This window comes from Stenella coeruleoalba (genome assembly GCF_951394435.1).
Source record: "Stenella coeruleoalba genome assembly, chromosome: 1".
Lineage (NCBI taxonomy): Eukaryota > Metazoa > Chordata > Mammalia > Artiodactyla > Delphinidae > Stenella > Stenella coeruleoalba.
In genome coordinates, this window is record NC_137169.1 from 41,242,714 (window position 1) to 41,265,308 (window position 22,595).

Sequence of the window (22,595 nt, forward strand, 5' to 3'; positions counted from 1 at the left end):
CCCTGCCCTAAGGAACTTAGGGTTCACTGAGAAATACATTTAGATCGACAAGTTTATATTGAATGCCCACTGTGGACCAAGTGCTTTGCTTGTTATCATCTTGATGCCGCATGATGAGCTCTCAACTGGGAAGTTTCATCTGCTTAGGAAGCCAGAATGTAGCCTCTGGAAATAACCAAGTACTGATTCAATGTAATTTTAAATACTTTGGGAATTCAGAATAAGAAGGCTGGGTCCTGTTTTTTTTAATAGTGTTTGTTGTTGGCAGAGAGCAGAGGCACTCAAAATTTCAGATGTCTAAATGATTCCTAAATCAGTGCCAGAGGTATGGGGAGATCTCACGTATACATCTGAGCACTCAACTTAGAATCGATATTGACAGTTCAGGTTGACATCAGCTGCACTGGCCTCCTGGAAGTAATAGCTATAAACTGAATAGCAGTCTTCTCTCCTCAAGGGATAGATGCTTAAGCTGTCCCCTCCTCCTGGAACGCCCTTCTCTGTCTATGGCCTGGCTATCTCCTATCAATCTTTTCAAATTAGTCTCAACTCAGTTATATCCTCCAGAAAGCCCTCTCTCCTTCTCACTGTCACAACACTTAGCCACACTCTACTATAGCTGTTGATTCACAGTTCTGATTTTCTTACTGGACCATGAACTGCTTGCTTCTTCCTTGGTCCTCAGTTGCCAAATCTGTAGAAGAGACTCAAAGATGATTGATAGTTAAGTCCTTTCCAAGACTGTCATTCTATGACCTACCAGATCCAGTTTGACAGACACAACCAATGTGGAAGATGGGAATGGGATACTTTGGGGTATATATTGAAATTAAATGGAAAGAATGAAGACTTGGAGATAGTACTAGAAAACCCAGCTCTCTCAAAGTCTCAGGCACGCTGTGCTGTGTCAGGGCAGGTGTTTAACACACAAATCAGCACATATTCAAGAAACCAGGGCACAGCAGAAAGTGCACAGGCTCTGAAGTCAGATGGGTCTGGCTACTATTCTCTAGCCAAATAACCCTGGGTGTGTTATTTCTCCTTTTGAAGCCTCAGTTTCCCCTTCTGTAAAACAGGGATGGAAATGCCTGCTTCAGAGGTTGTAAAGATTTAAATAATAATATATGTAAAGTGCTTAGCCCACAGTAGGTGCTAATAAATATTCTCTATTATTTTTATTTTCTCAGTTAGAAATCAGGATAAACTGTGAGCATGGGGTCTCAAATAAATATAATTTAGAACCTTTGTATCTTAGCATTAGAAGGTATCTTATGAATTGATCTTGTTAACTGCTGCAACATCTCCTGATAAAATGTAGATCTGTTTGCATAGTTCTAGTCAGGGGGCCCTTACCACCTCACAAGGCAGCCTGTATCCTCATAAAATCATTAGTAGAAAGTTCTTCCTCTTATCAAGGCAAAAATCTACTCCCTCACTTTCTTCTATTGCCTGATTCTCATTCTCTCCCTTGGGACACCACATAGCAAGCCTACCCCTGACTTCCCATGCAGCCTTTCTAGTGTTGAGCACCCCTAGAATCTTCTCTCCTTCAAGGTTAAAGCCCACAGGTCTTTCAGATGTGTCTCATGGGATCTGGTTCCATACCTCTTACCACCATCCTCTGGGAACATAGCAGAGAACGAAAAATACTTGGTTTCCGCCATCAGTGAATTGATATTCTGATTGGGGGGTTAGGGAGTGAGACAAGTCACCTGAAGGCAGGAACAATTTCCTGGTTATTGGAGGCACACTCATAGTATCTAGCATGTAGTAGGTGTCAGTTATTTGTGGAATTAGTATGCCTATTGCATGCTATGTACTCCAATGTGAAAGAAAAACATCAGAAACATTCTCTACCTTTGAGGAGGTTGGGCCTCATTCAGAAGATAGCATCCTCAGACGCAACGGTGTAAGGCAGTATCTACTGGGGCATGGGAGACGAAAGAAGAGAAACCAGCATCTATTGAGCCTCTGTTATATACCAGGCGCTTTACATGCATTATCACTTTCAGTACTCCTAATAACACCATGAAAAAAGTAATATTAAGTCCATTTTGCAGATGAGATTACTCTAGCAAAAAGAGGCAAAGTAAGAATGCAAAATCTGCGGATGAAAAGAAATAGCATATATTAAGAAATCCTGAGAGCTTTCCTGTCAGAGCTTCCCTTCCCGGTGACTCTGAGTTAGATGTGTAGTTTTCTCAGAAATCAGGGTGTGGAGAGGTTCATTCAACTTAGCCTCGGTCACAGAGCAATAAGCTGAAGCTGCATTTCTTGCAAGTCCCCAGTGATGCCAGTGTTGCTGGTACAGGGATCACACTTAGAGTAGCAAGACTTTAAACCACACTTAATTTGAGGGAATTGTGTGAACTACCAAAAGAAAATAAATCCTCTGATTAGTTGGCTCTACTAACACTTGAGTTTGCAGGAGAAAATCCAAGACTCAGACTGTCCAGCAAGTGTAAACACCCACAGAGGTGGGCTGGGAAGGAAGAGAGCCATGGATGCTCTAGAATCTCAAAGCATCCCAGTCACTGTGAAGAAGGGGAAGAGTTCCCAACACAAGGGGTGTGCATCCCCTTGAGTTCTTGCCTGATGCCAGACACTGCTGTGCCTTTGCAGAGAGACCAAACCCTGTGGAGAAAAGGCATGAGCTGGGAAGTCCCACAGACCTGCGTTCATTCAAATCCTAGCCTGGAGGCCTACTTCCTGGTTGACTTGGGGCCGGTTATTTAACATTTCTTAGCCTCACTTTCCTTATCTTTACAATGGGCCTAATGGTACCCATTTCCACAGGATTAAATTAGGTAATTTTAATAAGCCGCTTAGCAGAGTGCCTGGCACAAAGTAGGCACTGAATAAATTATAGCTTCTGTTCATCCTCATGTTAATATAGTTAATCCTCACGGTGATCCTTTGATTGTGAAGATAAGGGATTATCCCTGTTTTTCCAGATAAGGGAACAGGCTGGTGAAGCTTAAATGAATTAACCAAGGATATACAGCAAGTACAGTTTTGGGCCACACATACATGAGTACATGCAGTAACAGCCTCAGAACTCTCTGACCCTCTTTAGGGTGTGTTGAAGTAGATTTCAAGGCAGTGGACAACAGGGAATGTCATCTCAGGACTGGCAGGGAGGGAGTCCTAGGATTTGAAGTTGGCTGAGTTTAACCCAGCATGTGGATTACTGCCCTGCAGGTGATCTTGAGGTGACTGGGGATTTTATCATGTGCTTTGAGAACAGAATTTCAGCCTGAGCTAAGGGTTCCAACATCCACAAAAATTCCTTACTCAACGCAGAAGGTTTCATCAACAGCAGGTACCCATCTGGCTGCCCCCTTGGGGGCTTTGCAGATGAGGGGAGTAGCTGTTCGGTTTCTGGAGAATGATGGTTTTTGAAGAAAGAAAGAGCAATGTGTGCAGGTTGGCAGTGCAGAAATGCTGAGGCTCCTCCCGGTCAGCCCTGTGAGGGGACAGCTTCTCTGCTGCTGCCATCAGCCATAAGGATGTCATATTTAGGGTCCTGCTGTCATAACCCACAGGACCCCAAAGGCAAGGGAAAACAACTTCTCTCCAGAATGACTGGGAAATGAGGGGTTATAATCAGCTATGATGGTGACATTTCCTAGCATTTGAATACAATAAAAGTGCTTAACACAAACTATTGAAGGTAATTTACTTTTTTCTCAGGCGGTTCAAAACAACTTCAGAGATATTTCAGGGCCTCAGTATAGTTGTCAACAACACTAGTTCCAGTGGAGTAACTGGATATGGCAAAGGGGACTAGATTTGGAGTCAAAAGATCTATACCAAGGGGTGAGCAAACTATGGCCCAAAGGCCAAATTGAGCCCATTGCCTCTTTTTTTCTAAATAAAGTTTTATTGGCACTCAGCCATGCTCATTAGTTTACATATTGTACATGGCTGCCTTCACGCTACAATGGCAGTGTCATCATGACAGACTGGAGGGCCCACCAATCCTAAACTATTTACTGTCTCACCCTAAACATAAAACAGTTTGCCAACCCCTGATCTAGACTCAGTTTCAGCTATTCAGGGATAGTAGAGCAAATCGCTCTTCTCTCAGAACTTCAGTTTCCACATCTATAAATGATGACTCTCTCTCCCACGGGGTTGTTGGGAGACTCAAATGTGACATAATGGGTGGAAAGGCACTTTGGAAACTCAGGATTTCTTTGGAAACATGAGCCAGGATGGTTTTTATTTTTCATCTGATCTGTGCTGGAGGGGAACCCACCAGGACATTTTTTGTTTGTGTTTTCCAGTCCCTGATGTCAGCTTGTTGTCCTGTTCTCCCTTTTTCACAAATATGAAATGAATTCCCCAGGTGCCCCTCTCATCCTCTTCTCCCTCCAAACATAAACACATCCTGGTCATGTGCTTCCAGCAATGGAGAATTAGTACAAGTGTATGTATCCATCTGTTCCCTTATCAAATATTTGTTGAGTACCTACCATGTTCAAGTACGCAGTCTTTATAAACTAGTTCTTGTAGGGAGAAGTGTTTGCTTTCTAAGGGGAGAAGTTAGGTATAGAAATTATTATAACAGAAGAGAAATATTGCCACATTGTAGTACGAGGACACGTCGTGTCTTTGTGTGTGTATATGCATATGTGCGCAGTTTAAAAAATAGAAATATTCAGGTGCAGATTTAAGAAAAGCTTGTTAAAAACAAGAATCTGTTTAATCCAAAATACACTGAAGCGCCTTAAAAATGTAGCCATTGTGTATAACAGTTTTCCCTTGGAAACTACATTCTAATTTTAAGTTTCTATCCCAAACTGCCAAGAATGCCTTTCTTGCCCATTCACGGTCACTGGGCCTCTTACCCAAGCCTGCTGCTCAGGACTGCTGAGGACTGGTCACAAGGAAGGGTTGTAGGTCTTGGGCATCAGGGAGCAGGCACTCACTATAGTTTCTGAATATTGGAGGTAGTCTTCATTTTATAATATTGTATCTTGTCTTTAATGATTTTGTTTTTTCTTTATTGGTGATTCAGTAAACATAACTTCAATGATTTCATTTGTATGCTTGGCTTGCTATCAAAATAAGCTCATAAACTGGGAGCAAAATAAAGTTTGTTTTAATTTTCTGTTCTGAAATTACTGTTGCCATACCTGTGTGGTCACATCTTGCTGCTGCTGATAAAGGGAGAGAATGAAGCTATTTGAGAAGAAGAAAGAAAAAAAAAACCTTATCTATTTCTGGGATGCATATAGACACACTTAGTTCTAGGCTCCAGACTGGGTCCCCTGGGCCTTCCCAGCATGGTGGCTCTCTTGGTCCTCATAGAAATAGTGTTGGTATTCTTTGTGAATATGTTTCATTTGTATTTTTCTATGTTCTGTGTACAATTTAAATACAGAAATGCAAATCCAAAACCCATCACCAAAATTAAAACATAAAATTCTTCCTCATTTTACTCTCCCTCACTACTAAAACAGTTTCTGAAAGAAATGAGGCTTGGGTTTTTATATTTTCTACCTAGGGATCTAATCCTCTCAAGAGTGTTTTAAAAGAATATGCTTAGCTCCACTGAGTATTTTTTATGAGACTTAGCTGTATTCCTTCCATGATGGCAAAGAAGCACGTAAAGAAGCCTGTTCATGAACCAGGCTAAGCACAGGTAGTTTTATTGTGCTGCCAGTTTATCTCATATCTTTCAATTCACAGGCAAGCCTTTCCACCTCTCTCCTCCTGTTCAGTGCAGTGTCCTGTTTTAGAGTTTGCAGTTCATTATTTCATATCAAGCAAAACCTCTGATCTTTTATCCCTTTCCTTTCTGAAACGGTGTTCATCTAGTTTTTAGTTTTCCCCAAAGCACCCTCATTCTTGACATTAAATGCAGTCTCTCTCTAAACCTAGAGCAGATGAGCATAACACGGCTGTGCTAATTGCAGTCAGGTACTAAGGTGATGGTGGGTTTGGGACTACACAGGCAGGTGGGTAGATGTGGCGTATCTTGCTGGGCAGGAGTCTTTCCTTCACTTGACCTTCAGAACCTTCCTAGAATCTGAGTGTGTTTTCCTTCCTCCTGAAGCAATGTTCTAAAATAAAGATAAAATATAGAATATAAAAATCATAGCCACTATATATATTTAAGATTTCCGTAAATATATGAATAACTGGAAAGAAAGGTAGTATATCAGGGAACATGCACCACTGGTAGGCATGATAAATTCTTCCACATATATTCCATCAGTACAATGAGTCATTGTTAAGTGGTTAAGTGCAGTTAAGTGGTGAGTGTTTTGTCTATATTTTTCGTATTTCATTTTAATTTTATACAAATCAAATTTAGTTGGATAGATTGACCCTGACCTGTTTCCTAGAACTCATACATAAGATTTGTCATTGAGATTACTACTTTAAAAGTGCCCTCTATAGCCCCTCAGTTCGGTGCATGACTGTTTAAAAGAAATAACTGTAAGACTTTTACAGCAATTTTTAAGGCTTCTCTTATATACAAGGTAAATAAGGACTGATAAATTTGCATGATGAAAATAGACTTAATTAGGTGAATTTAGCTAGGCTTGATGAGGTGAAGCTGAATTTAGGATGAATGATATTTTTAAACCAATGAATTAGTCTCATGTATTTTTGGATTTGCAAAAAATTTTCTGAGAACATGTAGCAGGGTCTTGTATTCACACGCATCTCTTTCTCTAACTGTTACTCTCCTGTGTGTGTGTGCATGCGTGTGTGTGCACACGTGCACTCGCCACTCATACACACATACCTCTCACACACCACACATAACCCAGTGAAATAGAAAGAGAAGGGCCCTGGTAGCTACAGCGTGCTCAACATTTTCTCCCCCTTCTTCAGTTACTAATTCTGGCTGCTGAAGGGCATATCTGGCGAAGTTTGCGCCTGTCTTTCCTGTTCTAACCCTGTTATTCCAAAACAGAAGGAATATCCTAATGTATTGTCATTTGGGGTTTTCCATTTGGGGGACAAAAACGCAACTGAGTTTCCTCATGATTCTCTTTACTTCCACCCTATAAAGGATAATAAAGTCATCCATTTTCTGATCCGGAACCCAACTTGTTTTCCCAGGTTCCCTCCTACGACCAACACAAACACAGACATTTACCAGCAAAACAGAAGCTGTTGGAAAGATTTTTTGGCTGCTGAAGTGGGCTCCTGTCACCAGGACATGGCAGACTTTTTGCTGTATTGTCTCCCAGCCCTGGTCTGAGTGTACTCCAAAGAGAGCTTTATGTAATCAGTCTTTCCTGACATGTGACGTCCTGTCATTTTCCTCCCCTTCGGCTCTGCTGCCGCCCACAAATCAATAACATTGCCTGGGAAGTTCAAGCTGGCTTTGCAGCCACCCCAAGCTCTGTATTTCTTAAAGAGTATGTCAGAAAATGTAAAGTTTCCTAATGATATTTTTGGCTGATGACACATGGCAGAGCTGATGGACTATTTATAATCAGTGGCACGATCGCAAGCACATTATTTTTATTTCACTTAGTGGGGGAGCCCTGTCACTTGCTACCTCTCTTTCCAGATAAGTTGATGCCATCTTCACCTAAAGTAGCTAAATCCTCTTTGCAGAGTGTATTTGCACTCTGCAAAGTGTTAGGAGCTCCCCAGTTCTTTCCATTTTTTATTGTTCTTAGGCTGGGGGAATGATGAGGGCAATGAATGATTTGTTGCAATTGCTTTAAATTCTGGCCGCACCTTCACTATAAATGTCTCCAGTCTTTGCTGCTCAGATCTTGCTACAGTCCTCTGAGTGTAGGCATGGATAGCATGACTGAGGCAGCAGACACAGCTACTGCATCCAGCACTTGTCCCAATTTTACAGGATTGAGCATAGCAGAGCTGTCTTTTGTTGAGCAGCTACTATGTTCTAGGTAGGCATTGCATGCTCAATATCTTGTTAACCCTCTCAAACCTGTCTGTGGCAAGTGCTGGTATCTGCAGAGAAGAAATGTCTGGGGAAAACAGGAGATTAAGTGAATTCTCTTCAGAGTCACACAGCTGATAGGAAAAGCCCCAGGACTCCAGTTCAGAACTCTTCTAACAAACCACACCTGGTCTTTTCCACTACCCTGCCCTGCCTCTTCCCAATTAAGTGGACACTTGTGTGTATATGGTGTGGACGTGCACGGGCACTTACCTATTCCCAGCTGGGGCAGCTCCTGTGAGTTTAAAGGCTGACCAGAGTGAGAGATGGAAGAACTGGAAACTTCTCAACCTGGGAGTAAACCCTGGTATAAAAGGAACCATGTACTAGAGGGTTTTGACGCACTGCAATGGGAAGTGTTACCTCTATAAAGATAATGAGCTCTCTCTCTCTCTTTTTTAAAAAATGTTTCCACAGGACAGAGTTTAGGGTATGGATTCGTTAACTATATTGATCCAAAGGATGCAGAGAAAGCCATCAACACTTTAAATGGACTCAGACTCCAGACCAAAACCATAAAGGTAAGAGGTTACATGTTAGCTCCTTATTTGGGAGGCACTGGTTAAATTTCATTCCTTTGATCTAATAAATTCAGGCTATGAGGGAGCTGGCAGTGGCGTTCTTTATTTATTATTCAAAGGACACTTACCATCCACTGTACTAAGTGAGGGACACAGATCATTACAGAAGAAAGAGGTGACGGTTGAGTAGAGGGAGGGGACCACAAGCTGTGGGACCTCCATTCCAGAGAGCAGGTATGATGCCAGGGATGACTAACCCCATCAAGAATGCCTGTGTGGGCTTCCCTGGTGGCGCAGTGGTTGAGAGTCCGCCTGCCGATGCAGGGGACACAGGATTGTGCCCCGGTTCGGGAAGACCCCACATGCCGCGGAGCAGCTGGGCCCGTGAGCCGTGGCCGCTGAGCCTGCACATCCGGAGCCTGTGCTCCGCAACGGGAGAGGCCACAACAGTGAGAGGCCCGCGTACCGCAAAAAAAAAAAAAAAAAAAAGAATGCTTGTGAGCTCAAGCCTGCAAAGATGGTCAGAGCAGAGCCAAGGGAAGAAGCTATTCCAGGCAGAGGGAACAACACATGCAAAGCTGTGAAAATGTATATAAACATTGTGAGTGGGGAACAAACATAGAACACACTATGGCCTAAGGTTGAGCAGGGAGATGATGAAAAGATGAGGATAGGAGGTAGGCAGGGGGCTCACATGTGAGGCCAAGCATCTTGGTTTTACCTAAAGGTGAAGAGGACCCTCCTAAAAAAGACTTGAAAAGGAAAAATCAGTTTAAAAGAAATGCACTGGTGTAATAGGGTCAGGTACTATAACATCTGGGGAGGAATGAAAAAGTAAACATTCTAGCAATCCAAAAATAATCAGACTGGTAGATAATATCTCAGGAGGGGTTGTTTCAAGTCAGAAAAGAAAAACAGTCCCCCAGAGCCTGCTCCTCCAAATGGACATTTCTGTGGCTGGATAGTCACTCTCTCCGTTCAGACTTCACCTTGTGAGGATCCTTGAGGAGGTGGTGCTGTTTGCTTTCGGCCCCTGGCCCCTGACAGCCAGTGGTGGTCTCCTGGATGGAGCCTGCCTCTTCCTCAGCCTCCCTCTCCCTTCTTCCCCCACCTCCAGGCAGCATCCTGTTTGGGGGCAGCTGCCAGCCGATTAATGAGTCCCATCCTTCATAGCCTATGAAACCATGGGGAGGTGTGTCCTGGGTGCTCTTATCCTCACGACAGCAGGTCTGACGCAAAGTAGGACAAAAGAGAAACCTCTCCCAGAACGGAAATCTACAGATGGCACCAGCTCTCAGCATTTGAAAACACAAAACCAGAACTTTATGGTTCAACAGAGCTACTTTTCCAACATCCAGACTGACAGGAGGCTACTGGTGTAAGAAAATCTTAGCTGGGAGGTAATCAAAACAAAACCAAAACAAAACAGAAACCTTCTCTTTTTGGAATATATTATGTGGTTATCTTTCTTTCTCTTTCTCTCTCTTTTATATTTCTTTCTTCTTTCTTTCTTCCTTCCTTTCTTTCCCTTTCTTTCTCTCTCTTTCTTTCTTTTTCTTTCTTTCTTCCTCCACTCCCTCCCTCCTCCTTTCTTTCCTTCCTTCCTTCCTTGCTTCCTTCTTTCCTTTCTTTTAAGCCACTCTACTTTTGCAATTTAGTTTAGCTTATTTTCTAAAGATGATCACTTTCCTGATCTCATACAGTCTGGGCTTCACAAAGACCCCAAAATGGGCTTGACATAGGTTGCCTCAGTCTCAGCTTAGAATCAGTCCCTGTGAGTTCTCTAAAGGAGAAATAATCGAGAGTTGCTTAATTATGGGGTAGTCCTCTGAGAGACAGGAGCATTAATTTCTTTCAAAGGAAAAACATACCTGTTTTCAATGCTTTGAGATGGGATGCTCTTGTCATCTGATTCTTTGATGAGGCCACACCAGGTTGAGAGGTGTATTTGTGGGTTTGATTGATTTTTTTGTGTTATCCAGTTCAGCATTAGAATGTCAGACATTTGCTCTTCCCTTGATGCTCTTCCCTAATCTTAAACTGAGAAAGATGCTTTTCTTTCCTCTACAGTTTTCTTAAAACCCAAACCTCCCCAAGAGCTTAGGGTCAAATTCTTAGCCATCCATTCTGCTTTTTTAAAATAAAGTATTCCATGAAGCCATTGAAGATTCCCAAAAGGCTGAGTGGATCCGGCTTTTCTGATCTCAGAATGCAACCCCCCTGGCCCATGATGCCATCAGAAGAAGTGCTTTGTCTCAGTGGATCTTAGAAACAAGGAATATTGATTATTTTCTTTCTGTGAAGAACCAGTCAGCCTCCTTCCCATCTCTATATCCCTTTCCCCACTCCCTCACCCACCCTGTGCTCACCCTGCATCAAAATGCTGCCAACACATTTGCACCCAGCAGCAACGTGGGCTTCCGAGGCACTGTAGGATTCAAAATGCATGATGCCACGGCTTAATCAATAATTTCCATTCTCTACGATGAATGAAAATTTAATGTGCAAACCTGGGGATTTCAGCCCTTTCATTAAAGCGTTTATTTGCCATACTAAAAATTAAGTTTGAGTGATAGGTTCCTTTATTAACTTTTCTTCCCTTTCCTAAAGGGACACAGTGTTTCAGGTAAAAATCATATTAAAGGAAAGGAAAAAAGCAAACCCTTTTCGTGTGCTGTTAATAGTCTCATCATTTATTAATTTTTTTTAAATTACTTTTCTGCCTTTCAGGCCACTATTTACTTCTTCTGCTTCAGTTTGCTTTGATAAGTGACATGAGATTTATCTCTTTGCTCTTATTCCCATGAAGGAATAACATAACTTGCCTATTAGGAAAAAACAAGTATCTTCTTTGGAAGCATGCATCATAGAAGTCTCCCCAGAATCATGTAGTACATGTTTGCAAACTTCGATCAAGTCTGTCCCTCCTTTTGCTTCCTGCAAAACACACGACTTCAAATGTAATGTACAACATAGATGCAGGCAAACCAAGAGTTAATTCCTAAGCTTTGAAGGTTAATGATGAACAGCTAGATTCAGGGATAGTTCTAGAAAGCCCTGAGGGAGTAGTGGAGACTATAGTGAGCTGGAGAGCACTAAAAGGGGCAGCTGTTCTTCCGCTACTACTGATTATTTAAACCCAGATCATTGTCAGATCTTCCACTTATTCAATAGAAACCAAAAGCTAGATATTTTATGCCAAATCTCCCAATTTTTAAAGGTTAAAAACCAACTCAAAAAATTATAGAGCATTATGTAGGCAAGCCAAACAAAACTTTTTTGTTTTAACATCTTTATTGGAGTATAATTGCTTTACAGTGGTGTGTTAGTTTCTGCTTCATAACAAAGTGAATCAGCTATACATATACATATATCCCCATATCTCCTCCCTCTTACGTCTCCCTCCCTCCCACCCTCCCTATCCCACCCCTCTAGGTGGTCACAAAGCACGGAGCTGATCTCCCTGTGCTATGCAGCTGCTTCCCACTAGCTATCTATTTTACATTTGGTAGTGTATATATGTCCATGCCACTCTCTCACTTTGTCACAGCTTACCCTTCCCCTTCCCCATATCCTCAAGTCCATGCTCTAGTAGGTCTGTGTCTTTATTCCCGTCTTACCCCTAGGTTCTTCATGACATTTTTTTTTCTTAGATTGCATATATATGTGTTAGCATGAAGTATTTGTTTTTCTCTTTCTGACTTACTTCACGCTGTGTGACAGACTCTAGGTCCATCCACCTCACTACAAATAACTCAATATCGTTTCTTTTTATGGCTGAGTAATATTCCACTGTATATATGTGCCACATCTTCTGTGTCCATTCATCTGTCGATGGATACTTAAGTTGCTTCCATGTCCTGGCTATTGTAAATAGAGCTGCAATGAACATTTTGGTACATGACTCTTTTTGAATTATGGTTTTCTCAGGGTATATGCCCAGTAGTGGGATTGCTGGGACAAACAAAACTTAAGAGATGACTTACGGAGAAGCAGTTTGCAGCCTCTGAACTCAAATTTAAATACACACACAGTATTTTGCATTTTGAAAGTGAATGATTCATTACTAGGCTGCTAGTAGAAGGTGCCCACAAATGATGGTTCCCTGTTAACAAATGTTCGTTTCCCCTTTATTAAGGGGGATGTAATGTGATTGTGTGTGAATACTGAGGGCACGTGGAGGGAAGACCAGGCCCCTGTCCTCAAGGAGAATACAATCTTAGCATAGATACAGCATCAAAGCAGAGAAAGAGAATGCTTCTTTAAATAAGCCCCTCTAAGTAGTGTGGATGACTGCAGATAACTTGCCTATCTGGGGAAAAAAACCAAGTATCTTCTTTGGAAGCACGCATTACAGAAATCTCCTTGGAACCATCTAGTACATGTTTGCAAACACATGACTGCAGAGGAATTATTCTTTGGATTATAACTTCTTTAGTGGGAGAAAGTGGCCAGGTTCCCACGCCTCTTGGAGATTAGGCTCAGAGATTAATTGACTTGTCCGAAGGCACACAAGTGGCCAGCAGTTGAGTTGAGTTAGCATCCAAAGGTGCCGTGAAAGATTCTTCCAGAAGAGGAGCTACTTAATATGTGAGCATGAGCTGGAAAGGAAATAATAATGATAGTAATGATACCTTATATTGAGCATTTACTCTGTGTCCAACAGTATTCTAACCGCTATGCATGTTTAATAACATTTAACCCTTGAAGCTTCCCTAGGGCTAGATGCTTTACACACATCAGCTCTGATTCTTAAAATAGTGATTCTCTCCTTTATACAATTGAGGAAACTGAGGCCCAAAGAGGTTAAGAGACTTATCCAGGATCACACAGTTAGTAAGTGAGATTTGGAATAAGAAAAAAATGTTTTAAAAATAACTCTGGCAATAGGTCGTCAGTGTGGGAATGTCTCACTGCCTGCTTGCTCAGCGGCACATGCATTCTGTGAGTGTGTGGGTGTGTATTTGGTTCTGTGCACACATGGGTTATACTCCCTGGTGAGGGAAGATATATAAAAAGCAAACAGATGAATTGCATGGCTCCTCCGGGTTCTTCAGTAAACAGACTTGTGGTTCGGGGCTTCTGCCATCAATCAGGAGACAGACCTGACTTCAGATCATATCTTCTGAGACCCCTGCTTTCCAGGCCCTGAGCTAGGTCCTAGGACTTCGGTGACCTAGGGATGGCAGTGTCCTGGAGATTCTTCCACCCGTGTGAGTCAGAGAGGCATGGGGGGCGCTTCCCTGGTGGCGCAGTGGTTGAGAGCCCGCCTGCCGATGCAGGGGACATGGGTTCGTGCCCCGGTCTGGGAAGATCCCACGTGCCGTGGAGCGGCTGGGCCCGTGAGCCATGGCCGCTGAGCTTGCGTGTCCGGAGCCTGTGCTCCACAACGGGAGAGGCCACAGCAGTGAGAGGCCTGCGTACCACAAAAAAAAAAAAGAGAGGCATGGGGTATGGACCATGGGCTTACACTGACTAGGCTGCCAAAGACCCAAAATTGGGTCTTTTCTCAGCATTTCAACCATAAACCCAGTGGAGATTATTTGCCCTGTTTAGGGCCTTGGAAGTGCTGTTTAGCTTCCAACCCCCCATTTGTCTCCAACAGAGATCACTTTAGACGCTGAGAAGCACTGAGCAAAATGGCTGTGGGTTCTGGAAGATGATCCCCAGTACTCCTGGACCCCGCAGTGGATGCCTGTTGCAGTCCTGAACCTCTGCAGGGCATTTACAAGAGCAGCTTCTGAATTCCAGCCTCTTTCTAAGAAGCACTCTGTTGAATGCAGTTGCAGTAGTCCAGCTCTGTGTTGCATTAATTAGGAACAAAGAAAAGTAGATGGTTCTGTAGTAGCTTCAAAAGAGGGATATGTTTACCGGAAGTTTGGATTGATATACAAGTTACACTGAGAGCCTTCAGTAAAAAGTGATCCAGAATGGGATTTGAGGATGTAGGATCCTAACCCTTTCCATGCAGTGGGACACCTGTTTGGGTTTTAACCTGAGTTTGAGGACCAGGATTAGAGAAGTGTTCACTGCTCTGCCTCTGGAAACTCGTCTCTCATGGGAGCCACAAACATGCGAAGGAGCGCCTCTAATGCGGTGAGATGGGGACTGCCACAGGGCTGCAGGGGTTCCCACTTGATTGGGGTAGAGGAGCTGGAGTAGGGAGCTGTGCACAGTTTGAGCAGGAGAGGGATCTGATCAAAGTAAAGCTCCAAGTAGGTTCATCTGGCACTGGTGCATCACTTAGGTTGTTTGACGAACAAAACCAGAGGCTTGCAGGCTGCTGTGCTAGGTTTTTGTCAGCCTTAGACTTTGGTTTTCCTCAGCTCTATTAGGAGCTTTTTTGACTCATTTTAAAAGCAAAACAGGCTTATTTATAAATAATTCGGAAAATTCATTATCATGTAATGAAGGCAATGTCAGACATTCCCATCTCCATGCTATTAACGTTTTTATATTTTTCCTTCCTTTTCTCATTGCATTACATTTACAAATGATGTTGTGGCTTTTCTTTTCCTAATCATTGCATTAAACTATTACTCAAATTATAAAAATATGAATTTAAAGAAAGCATTCCCAGAGCACGGCTCTTGTGCAAACTGGAGGCGTGAGTGATTTCAGGATTAGGTCGGGAGGAGGGGACAAAAAAGCTGTTCCTGCCACTGTGGCCGAACCCAGGAGGGTTGGCGTTCAGTCAGGAGAGGAGGTGAGAGAGTAAAGGAGAAGCTTTATCGCGAGGCAACAGCCCGGTTCCCGAGGGAGCAGAGCTAGAGGAGGGGAAGGTGCGTGAGTGAAGGTTTTTCGGAAGGGGAAAAAGCCCTCGCTTCTCCAGAAAGGAGAGCAGCTCCTTTATTTCAGCCTCTTGCTCTGATGTTGCTTAGCCATTTCTCCATTTTCGCGTTATTCTTCTAATAGCACTAACGGTGCCTCCGGGGGATCTTTCCACACTTGAGTTTTGCAGTTTCCAGTTTGCCCCTCCTGCTTCTTTCTCTTGCCAGGGGTCATCAGGAAGCCTTACCTCCCTCCCTCCGCACGCCCCCAATCCACCTGCCTTGCTAAAGGCCTCCATTCCGCTGAGGCATCTTTTCTTTGCTCTTGGCATAAGCAATTATTTCTCCTATCACTGCTCTTAATGCTTCCCGGAGAGTTAGCAGATCATTTTCTGCTGGCAGATATCACCCCACCCAGAAATGATAGACTACCTCCCTCCGTCTCGTTAATAATAAAAAGGCATTTTCTCTCCTCCCCCATTATGGCTGTAGTCAGAGCCGGTGTGGGAATGCTTCCCTGCCAAGGTCAGCAGGGGCGACTGGATCACTGAATCCCCGAGGAGGGAAGAGAGGGGGTGGCAACACCAGTGGAAACGGGAGACCCGTCTACCCCAGGTGTACCAGGCACTTTCTCTCCTGTGACACATTCCGTTTGGCTGCTTTGCTTCCTAGCGCCCTGTTAAGGTCCATTGAGTGATTAATTTCAGATACAGGTGTAGGAGTTTGAGAGATGGAAATACAGTTCCCTTACTCTGCCCAGTGAGGCTCTTATGTTCCCAGTATCTTAAAGGTCATCCACAGTGTCCTGTGTCTGGGTTACAAAAGAAAATTGGTCAGGCGCAGGTTACAAGGACACTTCAGTTTTCAGAAGTGTGTGGAATGAGGCTTGGGGGCTTTAGCTGTCTACAAGTGTAAAAGATCCCGATGTGAGCTGCTTAAAAAAACATTCAGCACACCCCAGGTGTCCTAGGAGAGCTGTGGACTCCAGATCCCAGGAAACAGTGGTCCTTTCTTGTCCACTCTGGTCAACCCATCCCTGGTATCTTGTCTCCATTTCTCAGCTCCACGTTTTGAAGAGACCAGATGCTGTAAGGGTTGTCCAGAGGCAAATGAGGAAGATGGCCAAACAGTGCTGCACTCACATATTCACTCCACAATGGTTGCTTTTCCATTCTCTAGAGAAAAAAAAAGTGACTCTGAAGCTCAATCCTATATGTCAAGAATCTGGAAAGAGAATCTATGTGTCTATCATTTGCCTTGGGTGGTAGTGAGTCCCTGATTGTCAGACACATGCAAATGGAGTCATTAGGGGTGACTTAGAGGGATTCCTATACCAGACTGGAGTCTGACTAAATGATCTAAAGTTTCCTTCTAGCTCTGAGATGCTATAACTTTGTGTTGTTCCTGGGCCTCGAGCTGTTCTGTCTAGTAGCCACTAGCCATATATGGCTCCTTACATCTGAGTTTAAAATAATTAAAATTAAATGAAAAGTTCAGTTCCTCAGTCACACTAGGCATGTTTGAAGTACTCAGTAGCCACCTGTAGCTGGTGGCTACCATGTTGGACAGCACAGATCTAGAATGTTTTCTCGATCCCAGAAAGTTCTGTTGGACAATGCTGGCCTAGAACATCAGCGGCCCTGGGGAATAAAGGATCACTTCTCCATGGTTACCATGAAGCCCCAGAGCAGATCAGCTGGTCTGTCAAAGGTCATAGAGCCACATCCCTCTCCCCTTTCCCCTTGCTGTCCATTCAAAAGAGCTCTGAGTTCAGATGGAGAGTCCGGTCCAGCTCCGTTAGAAACTACTAGGATGACCTTGGACAACTTAGTTGATTTCTCTGGACTTACTTCCTCATCTACAGAATGGTTCCTTCCAACTTTAAGTCTAACTAATAAAATATTATAGCACGATCTCTCCAGCTTGGTAACTTTCCAGGGAAAGTAGCAGTTTGTGCCAAGTACACGGCTTCTATTTCACTGTCCACGATAGCCTGGCATAGCGGAAAGATCCCAGAACTTAGTCATATCCAGCTTTGTCTTAGTTCAGCTGTGTGACCTTAGACAAGCACTTGAGCTCACTGAGCCAGAGTTTGTCGTCTGGAAAATGGAACTAATAATATCTCACTTATAGGTAGTCCTGGCTTATAGTGGATTGCTTGAGTAATGCTCCCCAGCATGAAGATGATAGTGAATAGGGTTACCCCTAAGGTAAAACTTACATGGGGAGAGGGGAAGACTTTTTCCCATCTACATGTTTCAGAGATACATAAAGAACGAATCTAAGTCTTACTTTGTGTAGTGGAAAGTATCATGGAGCTTCCAAGTGGCCACAGCAGTCTTACCAGTATAGCAAGATTCAGGAGTTGAAGTTTAGTGAAGAGATTCGGTATCTTACACCCTGAGTCTGAGACCAGCTCTTCCGCTAACCAGGCCATAAAACCCTTAGCACATCTCTCCCTTCTGGGAGTCACTAGACAGACAGCAAGGTCCTGATACCAGTAATCCCCCTTCATAATTAGATGGACTTTTTAAAAGAAGTTTTAAGGCACACGAATTCTATCACCACACCATTTTTTTAGAGAATTATTTATCCAGCCTACTCTGTGCCAGAAGTACTCTCATGATATTCTTGGATTCGCTTCAGATCTGTGGTTCCCTCTAGCTCCTTCTCCACGTCAGAGTCAGTGCCTGGGAAAGGAGCTCAAATGCATTACATACAGTATATTACACATTTTGTTTCAATTCAGAGAGTGTTATTGCGCTCCTGCCCTATGTAAGGCTTTGAGACTAGATGCCACAGGGGGTCTGCAGAGACCGCTAGAATGCTCAGACTATTTGGGCAGATGAGGTGTTAGCACAGATGGCTGTGATGGGAGGCAGGGTGTGATAGCTGCTGCCACTGAAATGTGTATCATCTGTAGAGTCCAAGGAGAGAGCAGTCATTTGTGCCTGGGTTTCATGGAGGAGGTGGCACTCAGGCTGGGCCTGGAAGGATGGGCAGGAGTTCATTTTGCCACGAGGATGAGCAGATAGTGAGAACCAGAGACATTTTGTTTGAATTGAGGCAGAGGGTGCTTAGAGGGGTTAGCAGGAGATGAGAGGCTGGGCCAGATCCCAGAGGGCCTTGGATGCTCAGGTAAGGGATTTGAGCTTCCATCACAAGGTGCTGGAGGAACACTGAAGGTTTTGAGCAGCAACAAGTAGCACCATCAGAACTCATTAGAAACATTACCATCAGGTTGCCCATGATAAAAGAATATCATATCAATCACAGATCATATATCAGGTGGTGGGTGGGGGAAGTACGAGGAGTGGGGCCACGTAAGCAGACACCTGTCCTGCCTGTGGGCAGGGCTGCAGCCACGGGCACGGGGGTGAGCTGATCCTCACAATGAAAACTCTCATTTCTAGGAGCCAGCTGGCTTCTTTCTTCTTTCCCAGCTCCTGGTGGTGAGATCAGAAGTCCCAGGGAGAGTGTGCTCCTAGAAGGCCCTGGAAGCACCAGAGTCTGTTCTCTGCTGCCATCCTCCTGGTCTCTCTGGAATGTCTGTCCCCAGGGATCTGTTTGCTCTAGGGAGTTTCTGCTCACTCAGAGTACGGTGTTACAGCAGACAGGGAAAAATCTGCAGCCTGATCTTCTGAAAGGAGTGTGTCTCCTCTGCTAGACTAATAGTCCTACGTGTCAGGGACTGTTGTATTCATCTTTGTACCCCCAGTGTCTGACATAAGGCCTAAGTACACAACAATTGTATCCAAGCCACTATTTATTGAGCACTTACTGCGTGCCGGGCATAGTGCCTAAGAATCGTATACGCATTAGCTTGTTTAACGCTCTAATAGCTCTATTAGAAAGCTTCTCAACTAGGTTATTCAAGTGATACAGCTCAGAAAGTGTAAGTGACTTACCTCAAGGCTTACCATTTATAGCTAGTAAGTGATTAGGATTTAAATCTACATCTTTAACCCCAAAACTCTTGCTCTTAACCCCTGTCTCCATTCCAGAATAGATGCTCCATTTCAGTTAAAGTAACATAAATGAGAAACTCCTTGGAGTGACCTGTCTCAAAATATAGTTGACTGATGCTCTGTCACCTATCAGTGAGACCCACAAGATAAGGGGGTAGAGGACAGGAAGGATGCTCCTAGTGTGTGGAGCCAGAATAGAAATAGGAGAAGGTTGGAAGCTACAGGGGAGACAGGTTTGAACTCAGCAGAAGGAAGAACTTTCCAATAATCAGTGATGGCCAGTGATGGTGTAGGATGCCTTGTAAGGTAGTGAGCTTCCTGTCTTTGGAAATGTGTAAGGTGGTTGGCCAGCTGTCTTACATCCTGACCTGAACTTTTTTTTTTTTTTTTTTTTTTTTTGCGGTACACGGGCCTCTCACTGTTGTGGCCTCTCCCGTTGCGGAGCACAGGCTCCAGACGCACAGGCTCAGTGGCCATGGCTCACGGGCCTAGCCGCTCCGCGGCATGTGGGACCTTCCCAGACTGGGGCACGAACCCGTGTCCCCTGCATCGGCAGGCGGACTCTCAACCACTGCGCCACCAGGGAAGCCCTGCCCTGAACTTTTGAGGTCACTTCCAACATCAAGTTTCTGTGAAACAGATTTCAAGGATAATGCTTTCTGTTGAGTTCACCAGCGTCACCTGTCACCCTTATTTCCACTTACCATGAATTATGGTTGTGGAGATTAGCAGTTTTGTGAATAGAATGCCTAGCTCGTGAAAACATCCAGTTAATGGTAGACATCCTTGTAATTCAAAAGGGCCCAACAAATGACACCCCTGTTTTGTACATCCCAGTTTTAAACCAATTGAAAGATAAGACAAAAAGAGAAAAACTTATGGAATCCTAAATTCTTTATTAATGATTAAGGCCCAGATGGATTCCGTGGACGCAATGGGCTTCCTAACATGGAACCCCACACTTTGACAGATTGACATACTGTGTCACAGGTGCTCTGGACCCCATAGGCCTCCCCACAGGAGAGCATAGGCGGCTCCCATAGAACGTAGAGCCTGGAGTAGAAAGTGGGCTTCCGGCTGGCATCTGGCTCCCAGAAGGGAGGAAGCAGGCAGAGTCTGAGGCACACCTGCTCATTTCCCTTGTTGAAGCCTATTCAGAGCCACTGCTCCGCTTCCCCAGAGAAGAGGGGCTGCAGGGGTACAAAGAGGCCTGGAATGTTACTCCAGGGGGCATATCCTCCGCATGGGAGGAAACGCCGGGCATGGGAAACGAGTCTCCCCCTGCCAGGAGCAGCCCTCTGTATTACACTCTCCACTTGTTTGATTACTTCCCTCACCAGACTGTGGAACCCTTAAAGCAAAAACTCTCCCAGCACAGGGTCTGGCACACAGTAAGTGTTCAAGAAGGGGAGGAATGAATGAACTCTCATCTTCTAATACCAGTGTTTTCCTAAAGAAGCCCCTTTCCTCTCATCTTGCCCTCCTCATAGCACCCAAGATCACGTCTTTATCATGCTTTCCAACTGCTCTCTTTTTCTGTACCATGGCGGGACAGACAAGGACCAAGGTGTTGCCCGATGACTCAGGAAAGCTTTTCCCCAGGCCGTGCTCTTCCTCCCACCTTGCCAAGCCCTGGCTGTGAGCAGGTGAAGGAACCTGTGAGTGCTGTGTCGCAAGGGGCAGCCCCAGCCCTGGTCCTGCTGCCCCATCAGTGATGAATGACAATGCCTGCCTTACCGCAGAGAACAGCCTTGTAAAGTCATTTTGGAAAGTGGAAAGTACTTTGTGGATGTGAGGCAGTGGAATCTGTAGGAATGTGCTAAAGGAAATTCATGGCTGTGAAGTGATAAAGGATGATCCAGACCCCGACCAGTCTGATGGAGGAGGACGGTGCTTTATAGGCGCTTACTGGTCGTGTTCCAGATGTTTGCTTGTGTGGTAAAATTGGAAGGTGTGTCCCAATGGGGGCTAGTCCCAGACCGACCCACAAAAACCTATCTGAGTCATCACAGAATAATATTTACCAAGTTGATACTAAATTCTAGGTATGTGCTAGACACATTAAGTCTGTCGTCTTCATTCTTTACAATAACCCATCAAAGGAGAATTGTTCCCCTTTTTACCAGTAAAGAAACAAACTTATCGAGATCAAATTACTTGCCCAAGGTCACAAAGCTAGTGAGTACTGGAGCCAGCCCATGTCTCATAAGCTCCGTGCTGTACTATCAGCCTTGCAGAGAGTAGAGGTTACTGTGAGCCTGCAGGGATGGGGAGGGATAAGGAGTTTGGAGTGACTGCAAATCTTCCATCAAGATCATTTGTACAGTCACCTGCCTTTGGGCCACCCTTACCCAGAGAGAGAGGGGTCATCTCCCCACTCCAGCTCCTGAGCTCCAGAGCAAGATTGGTGCGGGCGTAGAAATACCAGTCTTGTTTTCAGAGGTGCTGGATGAAAGAAGTGAGCAGGATCCTGATGGTCTGAGGCACAGGGTTCTTTAGGGCACTTCTAACAGCGTTGGAAGCCTCGGGCTCTAGTGGGGTTAATAAGCCAGCAATGGCGGACTCTCTGGAGGGGCTAAGAGTCAGCGATTTTTTTAGAAATGTTTCAGCCTAACAAAGGGCCTGACACCTGTAGTCAGTCAGTTAGGGTTTAATAAATGTATGAAGAAACTTGAAAAGTTTCGACACTGGGGCAAGCATTTGCATGTTGAATGTGGGAAGATCCTTTTCCTGTTGTTTTTCGCCCACTCCCACTTCTGCAGGTTTCCTAGACAGGGAACTAAGAGAACAATAGACCTAAGTTTCCAAATAGAGGAGAAAAACTAGGCGGGATTTAGGCTTGGTGAATGGTTGAGGTACTGTTCACCCTAGGGATGTGTCACTGCTCAGTGGCTGGGGTCTGTCACAGTAATTCTCCCTCTCTGAGATTCTGCCTCTGTCAGCATCCTCTTTTGGGGAAATGGTTTTGACTTTCCAGTTCCAGCTCCTTTTCCCTAGCAGATCTGTCCCAGGCCTGCTCTCGCCTGTACCCCAGCTCTAGCTGCACAAAAATAAGGGGATCAAGGTCATTACTATGCATTGTGCATTTATTGGGTGCCAGGCAGGCACTGCGCTAAGCCCTTGACCTTCATCATCTCTTTTGTCCTCACAACAGAGGAGGGCTATCATCAGGCCATGGCTCCCTGACCCCACCACACACTGTGATACGACCTGCCTCACCACCAGTCTCACCTCAGCTCTGTCTCCTTCCTGGCCCTTTTAACCCTTAATTAAAAGGGAGACTAGCCTGCCCTTCTCTATGTTCCAGCCCCAAATATACAGCCCTGGAATGGCACACATCTTGTGGCATTATGATAACTGGTCCATATATGCACCATTCTTCCATTCAACTTAT

General features: G+C 44.4%; 1 protein-coding gene across 6 annotated transcripts in view; it reads left to right on the top strand.

The window, feature by feature from the left end:
- The window catches only part of ELAVL4 (ELAV like RNA binding protein 4), a gene marked incomplete at its 5' end in the record, with an annotated part of 85,768 nt that overhangs the window by 52,455 nt on the left and 10,718 nt on the right, over positions 1 to 22,595 (top strand). For all 6 annotated transcript variants that reach the window (XM_079927600.1, XM_079927601.1, XM_079927602.1 and 3 more), the window contains one exon: positions 8,360 to 8,463. In XM_079927600.1, the coding sequence (XP_079783726.1) occupies positions 8,360 to 8,463 (104 nt within the window). The remainder of the gene's footprint in view (positions 1 to 8,359; positions 8,464 to 22,595) is intronic.